Source organism: Symphalangus syndactylus, chromosome 13, assembly GCF_028878055.3.
Source record: "Symphalangus syndactylus isolate Jambi chromosome 13, NHGRI_mSymSyn1-v2.1_pri, whole genome shotgun sequence".
NCBI classification, from domain to species: domain Eukaryota; kingdom Metazoa; phylum Chordata; class Mammalia; order Primates; family Hylobatidae; genus Symphalangus; species Symphalangus syndactylus.
The window spans coordinates 97,557,524-97,578,037 of record NC_072435.2 but is presented as its reverse complement, the minus strand read 5'-3'; the positions used below and the strand labels follow the sequence as shown (position 1 = coordinate 97,578,037).

At 34.1% G+C, this 20,514-nt stretch overlaps 2 protein-coding genes across 11 annotated transcripts in view; one reads left to right on the top strand and one right to left on the bottom strand.

The window, feature by feature from the left end:
* PARPBP (PARP1 binding protein) overlaps positions 1 to 20,514 on the bottom strand; it is a 282,808-nt gene that overhangs the window by 160,118 nt on the left and 102,176 nt on the right. The gene's annotated exons all lie outside the window — the stretch shown is intronic.
* The window catches only part of WASHC3 (WASH complex subunit 3), a 52,726-nt gene that overhangs the window by 18,635 nt on the left and 13,577 nt on the right, over positions 1 to 20,514 (top strand). Inside the window, exons 5-6 of one of the 2 annotated variants that reach the window (XM_055240336.2) lie at positions 3,948 to 4,055; positions 17,750 to 17,814. In XM_055240336.2, coding sequence (XP_055096311.1) covers positions 3,948 to 4,055; positions 17,750 to 17,814 — 173 coding nt within the window. Of the gene's footprint in view, positions 1 to 3,944; positions 4,056 to 17,749; positions 17,815 to 20,514 lie in introns of both variants that reach the window. The other variant, XM_055240335.2, reaches the window with a different exon arrangement.

Here is a 20,514-nt window from a genome sequence, read left to right as displayed (position 1 = left end):
TCTTTGCCTATAAAAAAGAAAATCTATATAGGACTAGGAAAAAGCTTCAAATAATTATTTTCTTCAAAATAATTAGAAATTTTTCTAAGTTCTTAGAAGAAATGTACTTTTAAAATGTTTTATTGTAAAATTTTTAAACATACACAAAAATAGACCTGGATTCACCAGTTGTCACAATTGCTTCATCTATTTTTTTGGTCACTTGCTGAAATTAATTCCAGACATCTTGTCATCTCACCCCTGCATAAATTTTTGAGCATCTCTGAAAAGTTTTGACATTTTCTTTTGTAGCATTTGTTTATATAATAAATGCCTTTATCATATACAGTGTAATTAACAATAATCGGCCAGGTGCAGTCACTCAGGCCTGTAATCCCAACACTTTGGGAGGCTGAGGCAGGTGGCTTGCTTGAGCTCAGGAGTTTGAGATCAGCCTGGGCAACATGGTAAAACCCTATCTCCACTAAAAATACAAAAATTAGCCAGGTTTGGTTGCACGCACCTGTGGTCTCAGCTACTCGGGAGGCTGAGGTGAGAGGATCACTTGAGCCCACGAGGCAGAGGTTGTAGTGAACCGAGATTACACTACTGCACTCCAGCCTAGGTAAGACCCTGCCTCAAAAATAAAAAATAAATAAATAAATAAATAAAACATTCTCTGGTATTGTCTAACCCGTTGTTACTCAAGTACACCCCATGGACCAACCACATGGACATCACCTGGCAGCTTGTTAGAATGAAGCATCTCAGGCTCCACCCCAACACTGCTGATGAGAATCTACATTTTAACAAGACCCCTAGGTGATCTGTAGGCTCTTAAAATTTGAGAGCTACTGATCTTAGAAATACCAGTTGTCTAAAAAGTGTGTTTTTGAAGTTGATTCGTTTGAATCAGCATCCTAGTAAAAGCTATACTTTACATTTGGCTCTTAGATCTTAACATTTACTGATGCTTCTTTATGAACTTAAATTTTCTATTACTTTTTATTTCAAAAAATAAAAATTCTTTGTTGTTTGAGAACAATCTCTAGTGTATCTCAGTGAGGTATTAAAATCTAAAACAAAGTAATCATCAAAATGGTGGCCTACCAAAGTAATAATAATAAACAAATAAAACAAATAGACTTATAAATGGAATTCTGCCTTTGTACCTGAAGGCACTTTTCACAGGATATTTTTTAGAACACGATGATGTTGACACTGATGATAACAGCTAACACTTCAAGAGTGCTTTCTGTGTACCAAGGCATGCACGTTTCTAAGTGCCTTTCATAAATAATTTAATATTTACAACAGCCCTATAATATAAGCACCATATTATCAATCTTAATTTATAGATGGGTCAAATGAGGTATATAGAGGTTAAGTAACTTGCTGAAGGTCGAAAAGTAACGTAAGAGCTAGAATTTTAACCCAGACAGTCTGGTGCCAAGAGCCCTAGCACTTACCTTCTTCACTACACTGTACTGCACTACACTACACTGTTTTCAGTACCTGTATTCAATTTATTAAACATATTGAGGATGTGTGGTATGAGGCCCTGTAGAAAGAGCCATATATTTAGAATATAGTATATATTTGGGTAATAAATTAGATGATTATTTACTTAATTAGATATTATAAAATTTAACATCCATTTATTTAATATAGCAAATTTCATTATGGCCATTCAAATGTATAAAATGTGCAAGAGGATATCCAGATGTTGTAGAGGAGTTTAGCTTTTCATTCTCTCAATTAAATATGACTATACTCTTTCTAAAACAAAGCATCTATAAAGAATATTAAGAAAATATTTCCACACTACCTAGTAGTTATTATGTGGTGGATAGAGCTGTCATATAGTTCTGTAAGATTTTTAAGTATACCTGTCTAACTTTGATTATTAATTTTTCCAGGTGATATTATGAATGCCATCTATGAATGCCATCTATAATATGCCCTTTAAAATTTTTATGCAGTTGTGTTGGTCCTCACATATTTAATGTCCCAAAAATTGATTACCAGTAATCACAGCTGAATTTCTTAATTTGCTTTGCAAATTCAGAATAACCTGGTATATCTCTGGCAATTTTATTTAAAAATTGTATATGTATTTATTTAAAGGGTTTATGAAGTTCTGTTGGCTTCCAAAGTTTGAAATACTGTGATAAAATTGTGTGTTGATTAGCTTAATAAAATAACTGCTCAGCATGTTCTTAATATTCACATCAACTTCTCATTTCTTCATTGTTATTAATTGGTATATTTTATACAAAATATTTTGAAGTGGGCTTAAGTATTGCTTAATCCAGAGTTTTCATTGACATTATAGTCAACTCAATTATCAGATAAAGGAGAATAATGCACTCTTTGAAAAATCATCTATTTATCACTCTCTCTAATCTATACATGAGTCAAAGACCCAAGGTTTGTGTACTGATTTTTCTGCAACTTTAATTTCATGGTTCAGATTTCATCATTATTCACAATAGAATATCCAATTGTGCAGAGTGAGATTGATTTGAGAATAAATGAAGGACAGTTGAGAGATATGATATAGAGGATTTAATGGGTCATTCAAATAGCAAAGGTGTAATACTTTTCATAATTAAACCTTGTTGAGGTCTTGGTCATTAGGCAAAAGTGAACAACTGAGAGTTGATATCTGGCCAGGATGTAGTTCTCATTTGCACCATTTTGCTATTATATAAGTTTAGTTTCCATAAATTGTTAAAAAACATACTTGGTTATTGTTTTAATTTTTTATCTAATTAACAGTGTTTTGGAATTTTTGTATTATAGATGAATATGTGTGTATATATATATATATATATATACACTCACTTTTGTAAAACTTAGCAATATCACATAACAGAAGAAGCCTAAAGGATTTTTGGATGTTTTATTTGCTTTGGAGTTTTTTGACAGATTTAATTTATCTTTGAATTATCTGAGGAAAAACTTCAATATGTAATTCACATTCATAGTCTAAAGACTATGAAGATATAAAGATATTGATTTATCTACATTTCAGAATGAACAATAGACACAAAATTGATTTCTTCTAAGGAAATTCTTTTAATGCTTATATACAGATAATGAGAGAGATTCACCAAAGTAAGCTTTTCCTAAATGTTTGGTTTGATAGAAAAATCAAGTACTGTATACAGGCAGTTCTATCTAGTTTTGCATTTAAGCAAGGATATGGTTCTCATATGCACAAGTTTCAGTAACATGGTACCATGCAAAGTGAAGACTGCCTATATAACAACAACATTTTTATCTAAAAAGACCATTCCCCAGTATTCTTTATTGTAAGTCATATTTAGTATGACATTATGACTTTTAACCACTCTGTAGATAATGTTACCATTAATAGTTCCATCAGTAGCTGAAATGTATAAAACCAGATAATTTTGTCTGACAAACTGGCTTCTCTTCTACAACTTCTCCAAAAATTGCTTTCTGAGAGTTAGAAGAGCCATGTCCACTTAGAATAAAATGATTTAATAAATAAAGGGCTCAATTAGGTAGATTCTAGATACCAAGGAAATCAATTCATCATTATCTCAATAAATTTATTAATTTGTAAACAGTTGATAGTTTTATTAGCTTCTTAAAAGTTTTGTTAAAATAGTATCACCACCTGTATATAATTCATGCTTTGTATCAGCACTCTGAGGACAAGTAAAGCAGAATTTTTATTTTAATGCATGAATATACTTGCATTTTAAGGAACCAATATAGTGTTGAAATGTAACCTCCTCTGAAGTGATATTTAAATATTTGTAGATATTTGGAAACATATCTCATAATTAAATTACTGGTATTTAAATTTGGGGAGATGATTTTTTTTCTGCAATTTACTGCCTTAGAATTATGGAAAGAAACATTCCTTGTAAGTAACGTGATGGACCCCTTTTGTAAATTGTCTAAAGATTTACACAAAATACTCTCTACAGCAGAACAGTACACAAGACTCTGGACTACAGGAAAGTGAAGTATCAGCAGAAAATATCTTAACTGTAGCCAAGGATCCAAGATATGCCAGATATCTCAAAATGGTTCAAGTGGTAAGCTAATTTGGTCTGTCTTCTTTGTGTAGCAGCCTCATTTGAAATTCTTAACCCTGGAGGTTTTACTGTTATTTTTTTCAATCTGAGAAAACTGCTAAACCAAGTAACCAAGTTTTCTATTCTCTTACTTCCTTTCTATTTTAATTCTCTGATTAAAAAAAAAAAAAAGAAGTCAAATCTTTAGAATTGATCCCACACTTTAACATAGTTTAGTATAGATTTATGTACATTTTTTTGAATTACACAAAGTTATCAATGCAAATCTTAGATACAGAAAGTAATGAAAGTAGACTATTCATTTGGTAAATCAGTTGACTCTAGCTTAATCCCCATTTTATTAGCACAAATAATATTTTTAAAAAAAATTTTTATGTTTATCAATGATCTCTTGGCCATGTGTAATGCTTTTAATATTATGTGACTTCAGAATTCATATTTTTCCTGAGAAATCATAACATGGTATGGTACCAAAAATATCTGCAGTTGTCTGTGATAGCAGAAGCTAACATTTTTTTATTCCTTTAGAAAGTATTTCAGTAGTTGAAGGAGGTGGTTGTCCGTCATTTTTCTATTAATCAAACAGTTAAAGCCTGGTGCAGTGACACACACCTCTAATCCTAGCACTTTGGGAGGCTGAGGTAGGAGGATGACTTGAAGACAGGAGTTTGAGACCAGCCTGGGCAACAAAGCAAGACCACCTACTTCTATATTAAAAAAAAAAAAAAAAAAAAAAAAACTAACTACGTATGATGGCGTGCACCTGGTAGTACCAGCTACTCAAGAGGCTGAGGTGGGAGGATTGCTTGAGCCCAGGAGTTCAAGGGTGCAGTGGCTCACCTCACTGATTGTGCCACTGTACTTCAGTGTAGGTGACAGAGCAAGACCCTGTCTCAAAAAATAATAACAATAGTAATAATGCTTTTGTAAAATTCTATTATCAAGCAAAAGAAGCACAATACTAATACTAAAGGACAGTTTTGTTTTGCTGTCCATGGGATAGTTTATCACCTAGTAATTTAAAAGCAAATTCTGACAACCAGAAAGAGTAGATTGGCTCATTTGGAAGCTACACTTTTCCTAGCTATCAGAAGTGGATTTTTTACTTCCACAGTTCCTTTTTTCTGAAGCCTAGAGCTCAGGATATTGGCGGTCAATTTAGAAAAAAATAAACCAGACTTCGGGATGAAAATAGATGAAGTTTTTTTTAATAAGAATAAAACAAAGCCAGTTTAAGTATGAATCATGATGAACACATTTTTAAAGCTAGAACCCAGGAAAGCCTAAGCTTAAAAGATAGACTTGTTAAAAAACAACAACAACAAAACTGTTTCACTCTTTTAAACAAAAGGGAGACGCTTCTAAATGACTCAGAAAGATTTTTTATGTTAGCCCCTTCTTGCCAAACCTATATAAAATAAGAAACAGGAAAATCTACTAGGTGATACTCTGTAAAAAAATGACCTGAAATCTTTATGAAGGCTGCATCTTAGGATAATTGTTAAATTCTTGATCTATTGTCTTCAATTTTACAAGAACTTCAAAAAATCTTTTTCTTTTTCATTATAAATCCACCATCTGTTTATTTCACAAATATTTATCAAACACTTACTTTAAGCTAAGCTACTGTATTAGGTATTATCTAGATTTATTTAGCCAGCTAAGGTTTCCAGATACCACTTGCAATTTTTATTTTTGTTATTAATTATGTGAACAAGTTCGATTGCTTTTCAGTCATAAATATACATATAAAATAAATGACCCAGGCCGGGCATGGTGGCTCACTCCTGTAATCCCAGCACTTTGGGAGGCTGAGGTGCGTGGATCACCTGAGGTCGGGAGTTTGAGACTAACCTGACCAACATGGAGAAACCTTGTCTCTCCTAAAAATACAAAATTAGCTGGTCATGGTGGCGCATGCCTGTATTCCCAGCTACTTGGGAGGCTGAGGCAGGAGAATAGCTTGAACCCAGGAGGTGGAGGTTGCGATGAGCCGAGATCACGCATTGTACTCCAGCCTGGGCAACAAGAATGAAACTCTGTCTCAAAAAAAAAAAAAAACAAAATAAATGACCCTTTAAATATTTACTTTTTATTCATATGTCTTATCACCGCACTAGGAATAAGAGCCAAGATCCTTCACAGGCCCAAGAAATCCTATACAGTTTAGCTCCCCTGTTACCTTTATGATCTCATATCCTCACTGACTCTTCTCCAGCTCTACTGGCCTCCTTTATGTCCCTTGAATAAATACATTGGTAGCCTCCTGTCTCAGGGCCTTTGCTTCAGCTATTCTCTCTGCCTGAAACACTTTTCCCCAGATAATCTTCATGGTTTGCTCCCTCACTTCCTTCAAGTCTGTATTAAAAAATAGTACCTTCTAAGTACAGCCTTCCTTGGCCACCCTATTTTAAATTGCAGTGTCCTCCTACCCAATTCCCTTTACCCCTTCTCTGCTGTATTTTTCTTCTTATCAACTTCCAGCATTCTACATATTTTATGTATTTACTCTCTCTCTTCCCTACAAAATTATAAACTCCACAAGGACAGGGGATTTTTTTTGTGTACTGCAGTATTCCTCATTCCTGCAACAATACCTTGTACATAGTCCTATGAATGAAAATGCTTATAATTTGTCTGTACTATTTCACCTTTTGATAGGTTTAGGTGATAGACTCCTTTTTCACACTAACTCAGTGGTTTGAGAAACTTCCAAAATATAAGTTCCTGGGCCCTACCCTACAAAATTAGAATCTCTAAAGTTGGTACTTGGTACATACAGCATATGTATTTTGGAAAAAAACTCCTGATTAAGAACTGCTTAAAAATATTTTAAACTATATCTTAATATCATTTACATTTTTTAAATTTAAAAGCATTTAAGAAAATAATTGTTTTATTTTTAAAAAGCCGTAACTTTTTTCTAGCAGTACTTAGCACTTAACTCCAGCCCATCCTTTTTGCTTGATGTCACTGAGTATGATTAGAGGTTCAATTTCGTCTGCCTCAACTGTTTCTGATTTAAGACAGATTTTTCTGTTGTTAGCCCTTTGTCTCCTTTCTGTCTTTGGTGAGGGTATATCTATTTCCTAAGCATTTTCAGTGCTCTGGAAGTGCTGCTTCTTCCTGGCATCTCCTCCTTCAGGCACATGGACTTGACCTTCTTTTGCTCTGCTAAGTTATCAGTCATTCTTCTATCTGCTCTTAATTTTTGTGTAATTGGTTCATATATGCCTCTTAGTCATTAAAGTTGGAGGTCATACTCTGTTTCGAATTGTTCAGGGGTGATTTTCAAGAAGAAAGGGGGGAGCTACATCAAACTGCCATCCTAAAACTAGAAGTTCATCCAAGTTAAATTTAATTCTATTGTTTTTAGTTTATTGTGCCAACCTGCATCCCAGAACCTTATTACCCAACTTTTATTTCATATTGCTCCCTGTCCTGAATTGCATTTTTTTTTTTTTTTTGAGACGGAGTCTCTCTCTTGTCACCCAGGCTGGAGCACAGGGGCACGATCACGGCTCACTGCAACCTCTGCCTCCTGGATTCAAGCGATTCTCCTGCCTCAGCCTCCTGAGTAGCTGGGATTAAGGTGGTGCCTGCCACCACGCCCAGCTAATCTGTGTACTTTTAGTAGAGACGGGGTTTCGCCCTGTTGGCCAGGCTGGTGTTGAACTCCTGACCTCAGGTGATCCACCTGCCTCAGCCTCCCAAAGTGCTGGGATTACAGGCGTGAGCCACCATGCCCAGCCCTGAATTCCATTCTTTAATCAGACAAAACCACAAACCATTCCCTATATAAGCTCCATGCTTTTCCTTCTCTGAATCTAGATTCTTTCTCTTTATTATTGCATGTCCAAATTCTATTATCTAACATGCTCCTATGATTGTGTCCACTAAATCATTCCAGATTCTAAACCCACCAACACACATAAAGCTAGAAGTAATAGCTCCTTTTGTTGACCTATCCAATGACTTTACCGGTATTCTTTCTGGAGTTTGTCACTTAATACTCTGTTTTATGATTATCTGTACATATTTTTATATCTCCAGTTGAAAATGGAACCATGAGAGGAAGAATAGTGTCTTGATTAATCCGTGTATTCATTTTAACACCTTACCCATAAGGGTGCTCAATCAATATTTGTTAATGGACTCTATATGTAATCCTGCATATGATCTCTCCTTCCTCACTTTGTGCTACCTGGATATGTATAAATATGCTCTCATTTCTTCAAGTTATCAATTTAAAATGTTTTTCAGGACTAAAACAAGAATAGACCCAGCAGAGGTCTTCCTCAAGGTTGACATGAATCTGCCAATCATTATTTTTTGGATTATGATTATTGAACCATCTATAAATTCACTCCTTCTTCTTCTGTTTTCTAAGCGTATCATGAGTGACTGGCAAAATTTCCAAAAACAGATGTAGGCTACACATTTGACAATGCCCAGGAATTTTCTTTCCTTGGCATGATCACTACCAGAATTCCTGTCCCTTCTTCATTATCATTTATTTTGGCCTTTGTGTTCAAACTTAGGCACAGATAGTTGCATGTTTGCCTCATTGCTCCCTTTATTGAGGAATTAAATTTTCAGTGGGGCAACTTAGGAATTTATCAGATATTCTAATATAGGCAAAATTAAGCTGCTAGTACCTGTAGATGGATAATATCCCCCATCGTGTCTGTATCTTTCTGCTTGTTTACAGTGTTTTAAGAAAGCCTTACCTAAATCTTCCATCCGGCTAGGTAGCCAAAAAGTATGCTCCATCTGATAAAATTTCTGCCTTCTTTTAGCCTCACTTAGGGGTTTCTTTATCTCATGTTCAAGAATTTCCATATATGTGTATATATTTTGATTTACGGTTATTGTCCTCTTTCTGCTGGGAAACATTGTAAGACATTTCTTTGAAATGCCAGTTCTCATACACAAGTTTCTTCCCATTAAGTGTTAGCAGTCCCCAAGATTTACTTATTTTGAAATTTCAGATTTGCTCTATTTACATACTCACACACACACACACTTTTTTTTAGGCTATTGGGTTTGTTTGCTGTTTACATTTTCCTCCTAATAATTTCCTGGCAGTTATTCCACTGTTTTTTCCCTATTATATTGTTTGTTATTCATAGGTCTAGTCTTAAAATTTTAATTGAGGATGTTTTAATCTTTTGATTTCAGTGTAAAGCTTCTTGAACATACCTGTGGGTATTATGTGAACATAATCTTTTGGTTCTTCCAAACCACTTAGCACTTTTCCAAGAGTACAGTCATTCTAATGTCATAAGTTATCACCTAAAATATTGTTCTTCAGCAGTATCTGCATAGCTAGTTGTGTTTCCTATATCCATTCCATTACCAAACTATAACTTTTAACTGGGAGAGCAGATAACAATACCACTTTGCTTTAGAAAATGCCTCAGAGAAGTGGAGTGAAGAACAATCATTAGAGACCTATTATAATTTGTACCATTGAACCATTCGTTTTCTGTCATTGACATAGAAAGAATACAGAGAGCTTTGTATCTCTATACCTCAGGATGGTGATATGTGTTCCTATTTTCTGTGTTTGTCTTCTAATCAGTTGTTCACTCTGAAAATGTGGTTCAATTCTTTGAGTATAACTGAGAACAAACAGGGTTCAGAGGGATATAGATAGAAAAGCAAATTTGACCACTGGCTATAAGGAGGAGCCTAACCCCAGCTAATTCTAGAGGGTAACTTCATTACAGACTACCTTATCATACTGAAAAGTGTTTCACTTTCCTGACAAGATTTTAGATTTATATTAAAATACCCAATTTTGCTCAACTTTAAGGGTGACTAACATTTGCTTACCCACCACTCAAAATTCGGTTTTAGTTCTTAATGCAGAGAAAGACCGATAACAACATAATTCTTTAAATGAGTTCTAATTTGTCTATTAGTATGACCTTGAGTAGTTTACCATCCTTCGTACATATGACTACAGCTTATAGAAACAGTTTTAGAAGCCTACATGTCAGCTTTTAGGGAATTGTTTATGTTAACACAAAGGAAGATGGCATAGTCTCAAAAAAAAAAAAACCTTTCTGAAAAAAATAACTATATTTATACCAACAATATCTAATCCTTTATACCAACAATATATAATCCTGAGAGCCTAAGAATAACCATCTCTATATATTCAAAAGGGAATTAACAGTGCCTGAAGGTCTTTCACCTTGCGAAAGGGAAATAATAGGATTTGTCTCTTTTCAGTTGCCTTTATATTCTTGTCATTTAAAAATATGAGTTACTGACCCATAAGAAGAGTCTTAATACCTCTATTCCAATTATACTGAGTTTCTTTTTCCAAAGTGTAATATACTTTCACTCAGTATCATCTTGATACATAGCTCCTCAACAATCTTTTAACCATTTCTCCTACTATTTGAATTATTGTTTAGAACCATTTTTGTCTTCTGTAATATGAGAGAATTGTGTTTTTCAAGCCCTTTCAGCTTCTTCTGTAGCATAGAAAGCTTTAATTTGCAGACTTCTGATGTGATCATTCACTTCAGATATGAATGAAAGTCTTGTGGGTTACAAAAACAGATTTTTCCTGATTTTAAGACTTCCTGGATATCAGGATGAACTACAGACCCCTTTGGCTTCCTCTCTAAACTGCCATGAAAACTCCCCCTTCCTGGGTACTAACTATCTCCTGGAATGCCTTGCTTTTATATGTGCCTTGCTTCACTTGCCACATACCTGTAAATCTATTTTACAGTCTAGATAATGAAAACTATTTAATCACTATAAACTCATTTGAACAAAAACCAACACAGTCCTTCACTAATCACAAGTACCAGTTGACAGAGTAATAAGTAATACCTTGTTTTTTGGTCTCCATGCCTTTTTCTGTCACTCCTGGATTACTACCCTCTGAGAGATAAAACAACGATTAGGTTAAAACAATGAAAGAAAAGTTGTTCTTTCTCTGGGAGAAAATTTCATTGCCTAGGAATATACCAGATCTTTTCCCAGTACTTCTGGAATACAACATGGTATAGTTTCTTAGCTTTGCCATCACATCAAGTCATGTCACCTCTCAAGACTTCAGTTCCCTCATACATAAAATGAGATCTGAAGTTCCTTTTAGATTTATGATCTATTAATTGATCCCCAAATTTGGATCTCATTACTAATGAATGTTCCTGGAACACCTGCTGGCATTTTCTGACTTTTTTTTCCTTTTTAAGCAAGTTTTATACAAGATTTTTCAGTGAATAATACTGTTGTGTTCCAAATGTGGCAGATAATTGATTTTGATTTAATGTTTGTTGTCATAATAGTGCAGCACAAGCCTCTACTAAATTACATATTGCTTTTATAACTTAACTGGAATTGTGTACATAGATCACTTTTCCAACAATTCTCCCCTTTTTACTGGCAGATCATGGTGAATCCTTTGCCAGTAATAAATTGTGCATTGGGCAAGTCCGACTTCCACATTAAGAAGCTAATGACTTGTATTTTTTGAAACCATATTTGCCAAAACAGTCTCTTAGACACTTAGATTTTTTTAAAGCTCTATTTTCTTTGGCTGGCTTAAAATGTGAATTGAATAATCTCTTTGGTTCTGGTGGTTCTGATGCATCCGTTGCCAGCGGTGGATGTTGGCCTGAGGAAATGTGACTTCCATTACCTAAGGATGAGGAGCTTCTAAATGATTATTAAAGATGTTCATCAAGAAGTTATGCACCTTGGACCTTGTGAAACCAGTCAAGCATGAAGTAGCATGTTCTTTAGATGACAAACAATATACAGTTATTGTAAGAGTAATTAAAGTCTTTAAAACATTTTTTGGATATGACCGCAATGTGGCTTTCCATGGTTTAGAGAACTCCAGGTAGGTTCCTCATCAGTGATCAACAGTATAGTCAAAGTATAGTCAAAAAGGAGGACCTACTGGTTCATATGTAATCATAGCTGTGAAAAACACTGTTACAGATTTAGCTTAATAACTATGTGATTTCTTTTTTCATTGTTTTTTAACTATAGGTATAACAATATTAATATGTATTTCATTTCTTTTATAATACCTAAGGTTTACTAATCAATATCAAGATCAATATTTATTGAGTACATGAAGGTTTCTGGGATGGGGGGATAACTTTTGTGTTGTTTTAGCCTCATTCTGTTCATTGAAAAATAAAAGCTTCATGACCAATGACTTTGATTTGCCACACTTATGAATATAAAGAAAAGGTACAAATGAACATTTGTCTGTTTAATTAATTGTATAATTTAGCCAACTTTGAAAATTTTAAGTAAAAATATTTTATTCTTCCCATGAACTAAATAAATTAGGCAAGTCTGACTACAACTAAAAGAAAGAAGCAAAGCTTAGCAAAATAGTAGACTATATGAGTAGTAACTTTGAGTTGGGATAAATGAAATTCAAGTGACCTCTGACATTTGTCCTCCTCCTTCTACTTTCTAGCTTATATCAAATGCAAGAAGGTTTGGATAGAGTTTTCCCTTAAGCAGAAAACTGTGACAGCCACCAACTGGAAGCCCCTGCCATATTACCTACGCTTTGCCATGGCCCCAGTATACAGAGGACCTAGAGAAAGATAACTTTTGTCATACTTTTGGCAAGAAATTTCAAAAATTACTCTCTGCTAAAGTCAGTGAACTGGCCTCTAAAGAAATCATGTGTGAAGAATGATTATGCCAGTTTTACAGATTATGATTTTTCCATCATTTTAGCTGCCTTTTGAACCCTCCATGTTGCCTTGAAAGTTAGTTAGGGAGCTTAGAACCAGTCATACTGTGTACAGATTTAATGTTGAAGCGACATTAAATCTGCCTTTCTATTATGTATTTGCCCTTTTGCATATTTTTAAATTTTCTTGTTATAAATGTTTGTTAGAGGGCAGTAAACAATGATACTGCGAAGTTCAGGTTTTAAATTTCTTGCTTTTTCTGATGTGTGATAAAGCTAGAAGATTGAAGGAAGTACTGGCCATGTAGTAGGCAGATACTAAATAGTTATATGGTTGTCATGTCAGTACCTACTTGGTAATACTATATATGCCTCCCTCAATTCTCATCTATTTATTCTTCACTGATACCACTGTTGTCATAATCATATAGCTGAGAATATTTTAATACTAACATCACATTTTTTATTATAGCCATCCTTAGTGACATTTAATTGCCGTGAAAATGTTCATTTTTGAATAATTTGTTTCCAGGAACTAGTTGTTTACCAAGTATTTTCTAGATCTGTATAAGTCATTAGAAATAAAGTTTCCATTTTTTTTTAGATAGCCATATTCATTTTACAGTGATTAAAAAATTTATTTAAATTAATTGATATTTCTTCACTGAAAGCTTTGAAGAGAAATGGTCATTGAGCATTTGTTTTCTTTTGTGTTATTATTTGTTCAGTGAACAATAATCCATTATATATAATATTTAATCTGAAAATTTCATCCTAAATGTACATCCTACTGATTTATTTATTTCATAAAATACAGTAATTTTTTTTTTTTTTGAGATGGAGTTTCACTCTTGTTGCCCAGGCTGGAGTGCAATGGCGCAATCTTGGCTCACCGCAACCTCCGCCTCCTGGGTTCAAGCGATTCTCCTGCCTCAGCCTCCCGAGTAGCTAGGATTACAGGCATGTGCCACCACGCCTGGCTAATTTTGTATTTTTAGTAGAGACGGTTTCTCCATGTTGGTCAGGCTGGTCTCGAACTCCCGACCTCAGGTGATCTGCCCACCTCAGCCTCCCAAAGTGCTGGGATTACAGGCATGAGCCACTGCGTCCAGCCTCAGTGAAATGTTTTTTAAATAGGACTGTTGAAATTCAGAAGGCAAAGATATCATTGAGTCCATTTTATTTAGTTAAATTTTAAGTAAAAGGAGCCTGATTGGGGGACTAGCTGCCTTTTAACAACCCGTAGCATTTTTTCAAATTCTACTAGTTCCCGCTGTCTGCAAAGAAAAAGTTTTTTCCACCAAGGTATTCAATAGATCTATTTTTTATTGTTGCCTTAGATAGGGAAGAAAACTTCATGTTTTTCATCTTTCATAACTGAATTGTTACAATTCACACTCTTAAACTAAGAGGTAAAACTCTAAAATATAAGGAGCATTTTTAGTTATTTTTAAACAAGGAAAGTCATTTATCTCTCTTAAATTGAGAACAAAGTTTTTTTTTCCCCTTCTAATCTAAAACTTTAGGAAAATTTCAACATGGTTTATAAAAGGATTTTGTAGTTTGACTTTCTTTAACACAATAAGAAATAAATGTAAATATTGGCAGGCCTATAAACCTCCAAACAGTTTTTTGTGATATAAGAAACTAGTATTTAACTATTAGTGCTGCCATCGTAATTTCATTAGTGTGGCTTCTTTACACACTTTCTCCAGTGACGCAAATACAGACGTGATTTTTTGGAACATCAGACTTATGGCTGCCTTTTCTCTTCTTCATTACTTATGTTGGACACACTGTCATTTTCACTTGCCAAAAAAAATCCCACAGTTCAGTAGACTTCAGTTTTGAGGTCTTTCTTGTCCTTCTTAGACCACCAGTAGCTTTGTCTGTTGGCGATCAGAAATTGGACACTTCTTTTTGGTGTTTAACAAACCAGACTCTGTTATTTGACTTCTAAGGAAGAATATAGCAAAACAACGAATTTTCTAAGCAACATCACTGGAAACAACAGCAAATCCCTTTGGAATGCATTCTTTGGAACACAGGCCAAATTTTTCTTTTTTATCAAGCTTTATGAGATTTGTATTAAGGTAGCGATAGTAAGTCTCAGAATCAATTAAGATATTAGCAATTGTATGTAGTTTTCTTTACCCATATGCATATACAGAAATGACTAAAAATACCAAATTGTATGTGTATCTGTGCTGTTCTGCTGTAAGCAGGCCCCAGAAACTAGGTTCAAATTTGGAGCTTACAGGTTTAGGTTTCTATTATTCTTACACTATAATCAATTCCATGAAGCTGATGTTCAAATAGAGGGCTTATCTAATTCTACCAACTTGCTTGTTCCCCATTCCTCCCTTCCCACGCATTGCTTCCCCTCACCTCCACCCAATATACACTTTCTTTGCTATATTTTAGGAAATTTTTTTTCAACCTCATTCTCCTTCCTTCTCTTTTCTTAGCTTTGTAACTTATTTGTGTAACCTTTCCAATGATGTCCTGTGGATTATGCTAAAGTATAATAAGTAAATCACATTTATTTATTTGAGTTTGTAGAAAGACCTTATACCATCAAACCATAGTTAGTAGAAGCCAAGAGGTCTTTTTAAAGAACTATGACATTAACTCTGTTCTTCTTCTCTTTTTTCCTGGCGCTTATATTTTTTTGTGGAATGTTTCAAACTCCTAACTTACCCCGTTATCCTAAATAATTGAATGGCATTTAATTATCAAGTTAAATTCCCAGCTGTGTCATTCAAGTAATCAGCTTTCTCCCCTACTATTAAAATTAATTTTGTTATTAAGTACGTTTTGTTTTTAAATATATTTCATTCAAGGCCTAGTTTTAGATATATATTTCAAAAGTGGTGTTAGTTTTAATTTCTTGCTTTCTTTATTCCAAACTTGAGTCTGTTCACATCGGATGCCCCTAGCAAGTGGGCTTTTTTCTTTTTGTTTTTCTCTTTTTGGTCATTAAACTTATCTTCTACCTTCTTTGACTTCCAAACCTATTATAATGCACTTTTCAGAATATCTTTAAAATTGCCTCATGGAACAATATTGCTTTCAGAGGTATGGTTTTGAAGAGAATTCAAAGATGGTGCTATTTATATTGATTCATGTATTATTTAGAATGCATTTAAGTATTCATTTTTACCTGAGTCTTAATAAGCTAAATTTTACTAATTTATAAGATAAAACACAACAGTTACCAAGATAAGTATATAAATGGGCCTGCAAATGACCACCTTGCCTTTGCTACCTCTCATGAGAGTCTTCTAAGTAACCTGTAAACTCAAAAGAAAGCCTTTGCTTTCCTAACCTTGTTTAACCTAGGAGGCTGTGAAAGGGGATGTGGGTATTTTCTCCTCCATAGCCAAAATAAGTGATTATAACTCTTTCTATAGCTATCTTTTCTGGACAGTTTTTTTGAAGTAAATAAAAATTAAATTTTTGACATAAAATTTTCTGATTAAAAAAATGAGGATTAAATTTAACGATTTAACTTAATTTGGCAAGATCTGTGAGATACAAGATACTCTGTTATATATAGTGTCCTTAACTTTGAAGACTTTTCATATTAAATTTATAATAAATTTAGCTGTCACGTTTGTACATATGCATGCCTGGACTTAAACTCTCAGAATTTACTGGGAAATATAAAATCAGCATTTTGGAGGGGGAGGAGTATATCTGGACAAGCATATACTTAAAAGTTTGAGACAAGTGTACATATGATAGGTTATATAAAGATTTGTGTATATTTCTAAGTATTTGTACTTTTCATTTTAGACAAACTCCTATCCCATCTTCAAGATGTATATTTCAAAATAGCTATGGGAGAGGATTTTAAAAGTTCTTACCACAAATAATAAATATTTGAGGTGACAGATATGCTAAATAGCCTAATTTGATTATTCCTCAATATGTACATGTTTCAAAACAGCACATTATACACATAAACAAGTGCAATTATTTGTCAATTAAAAATAAAAGTAAAAAAAATGAACATCACAACTGGCTAATGATAAAGGAAGTGTGTGCAACAGCAATAGAGAGGTGATTGAGCTTTTTCCTGAATGTATCTGGGTGTACTTTCCTTCTTATGCCACACGGGGTGAGAGGGAGGGTCCCATGCCATGACCCTGCCTCCTTTAAGGAGATAGAATCAAGGCCCTCAAATTGAACACATAAGTTTAGTGTTTCTTATCCTTGGGGATGGTGTGAAGAGAGGGGAGTTGACAGAGATTTGATCACATCTTCTCCCCTTAGAGCTTTACCAAGTGAACTTGGAATAAATGTTTAGTTATACATCAAGTCTCTTTCCTTTTCAGGTAAATGTGTCTTTATTTCTGTCATATTCTTTTCTTAGTGTTTTCATATTCTTAACCTGAACTGAGATTCACGTGTTTTTACTATTTTTGCAACGTATACACTTCTAAAATTGTCATTAGTGTTTGTACCAGTGTTGGGAAGATGTGTAATATAGTCCCAGGGAGCTTCTTGAATTAGTTTTGATTTTTATGTCTAAAGTGTTCAAATGGAATTGGACTCTTTGCTTATTAAAAGAACATTAATATAGCTATACTTAAGAATAGAACTCTCTGAAATCTTTGAAAAGATACCTGTTCATATTGTTAACTATTCGTTGTATGGCTTCAGCTGGTATTTTAGTCATTTGAGTAATATTTTCTTTCTTTTGGTGATATAAGAAGAGTGGGAATATGATCTCTGTTCTCTATACAGCAGAATTAGTAATGAATAAGCTCAAATGATGTAATTTGGGCTTATGTGGTATTGGATAAGACTAATTCTGTTAGGTCAATGTAAAATGGATACTTTACTAGATTATTCAAGTGCTAGGCACATGCTAATTTTAAAGTAGAATAAGAACTTTTAAATAATGAGGCATCTGAATGTCTTGTTTTAGATGGTATGTGTAGACATATAAAGGAGGCATTTTTAATGATGAAATTATCTTATATCCTTTGCTTAGGGTGTACCAGTGATGGCAATAAGAAACAAAATGATATCAGAAGGACTAGACCCAGATCTTCTTGAGTAAGTAATTCTTCTAATATAATGATATTATTGCCAGGACATTGAATTTGTCAGTTATAATAAAAATATTTCAAATTCTCTATATTTTTATTCCTACAGTGTTTTATGGTTGAGGATATCATCTTTGTAAATAGGGTCTCTGTTATGTTACCAAACAGAAAAATATCATATTCTACTAAAACTAGCCCTTACACATTTTAGGAACAGTTTCAATAGATTAGTAATTATTCTAGATATCCAAAGAAGCTGGAATTTAATGACAATTGTTTTTCTGCTTTTTTTTTTTTTTTTTTCCTTTTTGTGCTACCTCTTTCTTGGCTTGGTTGTTTTTTTGTTTATTTGTTGGTTTGTGCTTTTTTGGTGGGGGGTGTGATTATTATGTACCAGGGGGTAGATGATTTCATTTAAGATCTTAGTTTGTAGGAAATTTAGTCTGCTATAATCTAGGTTAAGCCAGATTGAGAAATAAATAGGCTAAAGTTGCTGTGGGTCTATGTTAATGGTTATTAAGAAACTAGATACTAATTTATGTGAGTTTTTTTAACCTTAAAGTATTTAATCCCTTATTGTGTGAATTTTATATTTTTGAGAAATGATAAAAAAATTATGGCTCAGAAATTTGACAACAGTTTATTTCATCCAAGCAAATCTGGCTGTATAGTTCATCTTGGATAAAATATATTGTAATGCATTCTTCAGAAGAATTCTGTTTTGCAAGTATCTAGGTACTTGTAAAGAATCTTTCCAATTTGGGGCTGTAGTTCACCCCAATGTATTTAGCTATGCACTCTAAGCATTCATTACTGTACTAGCAGTATACTTTGGAATTTTTCTTGGCTCTCAGTCCTCCAAAAAAGGTGTACACTTTGGAGGTAAAACATTATGAAGTAGTCTTTTTCTCATATTTTATCTGCCAAAATGTGCAATTTATGAATTCTTTTAAAATCTGCAAGAACAAATTTGAAACATACATCTACATTTAGCATACATCCAAGTAGCAAACAGTTCAAGTACAATGGCATAGCTTGGCAGCTTGAACTGAAGCATCTCCGAGATATTTAGCATTTGTTCTGGAAATTGTTCCTGACACACACTTTAAAAGCCAGATGGATTGTGATATATATTTTAATGTGAATTAGACATATAGGTTCAATCCATTTTGGTATTCATTGCAATATATAGGTTGTAAATATATTTAACATTAACTGTGACCTCCTTTTGCTTCTGGAAATACACAGTTAGACCTCCTATAATAACAGAGAGCTAAAATTACCTTTAAAATGATTATCTTTTTCTAGAGAAAATATAATAAATGGAAAACTAGCACCCTATAAGCATCAGCATATGCTGGATATCCAAGCCTTTTACCTGCTACTGGCTTCATTTCATCCCCTGTCCAGCCTAAACCTACTTCATAATCCTTTACTTTAACCAACTATCTGCACTAGCAACTTGATAATCATCCTTGATTCTGTCTTCTTCCTTACCCACTACAGTGTCAATCACTATGATGTTCTCATTTTTAATATCTCTCACATCTCACTGTATGCCTCCACATCCATTGCTGTTTAGTTCGTGCCCTCATCATTTGTCATCTGAATTACTATAGTAGCTACTGATTGGTTTTCCTGTTCTCTTTCAAGCCATCCACTAAAGCCTGAGTGGATCTCTTCATACTTCATTCTTGCTTCACATCTTCCTGTGACCCTCCACTGCCTTCAACATGTAGTCTAATACCTTAGTATTGCATAGAAATGCTTTTTCATCAAGACTCAGATTCTCTCACTAGCTTCCTCTCTTGTGATTCTTTGACATATGCCTATTTCATGTAGCCATAGCAAACTACTTGCAGTTCCCTGAATGTAACATTTTCCTATTCCCTTTTGGTGTCTTTAAATGTTTTCCTTTCTCTCTGTGGAACTCCCTTCCCCCATCTTACTGGCCTGGCTAACCTATTATTCTTTAAGACTCCATCAGGTATCACCACCTGATAGAGTCCATAGGTAACTACCACGGGGGAAGATCCCAGGCCCTTCAACATTTCCTTGTGTCTTGCTTGGCCAGTTTGAGGGTATTTCGTTGTCTATAAATGTTGAGAAACATTCAGTTGTGAGGTAGTGCCAAGTTTAAGGGTAGAATTCCAGTAACAATTAACATTGTCTTACAGAAAAGCTGCTCCTCAACCACAGCCTGGAGCCTGAATTCTGACCCATTACCTCATATGCACATGCCATTGGTCACCAGGGGCACTGGTTGGAGTGGGGGTGACTCACTATAACCTATCACCACTACTAGCAACCTAGTTTCAACTGCATTTAGCTAGATATGATAAGTGCAATCAACTACCGTGTTAACAGAGGAATTATGATGCTTTTGGAATCATGTTTACATAAAAGTTATGGAGCCTCACTTCAGGAGAAAAGTATGAGATGATGAAAGAGAAGAAAATGTGCCATCCAAGGGAAGAGTACACTTTTATTTAGAATCTTAGGTACATTTTAAACCTCAGCCAAGAACTTTCAGTAAAGATTGTTCTGTGTTCTTTTTTCTTTTAAAGTATAAACATACACTTTATTTTTTATTAGCTTTAGGTAGTTAGACAAACTCATATAACTATTGGAAGAAATGGCCTACCTCTATCTGCACTGAGCAAAGGGCAAAACTGAGGTTAATATAGAAATAAATACTGATCAGAAATAT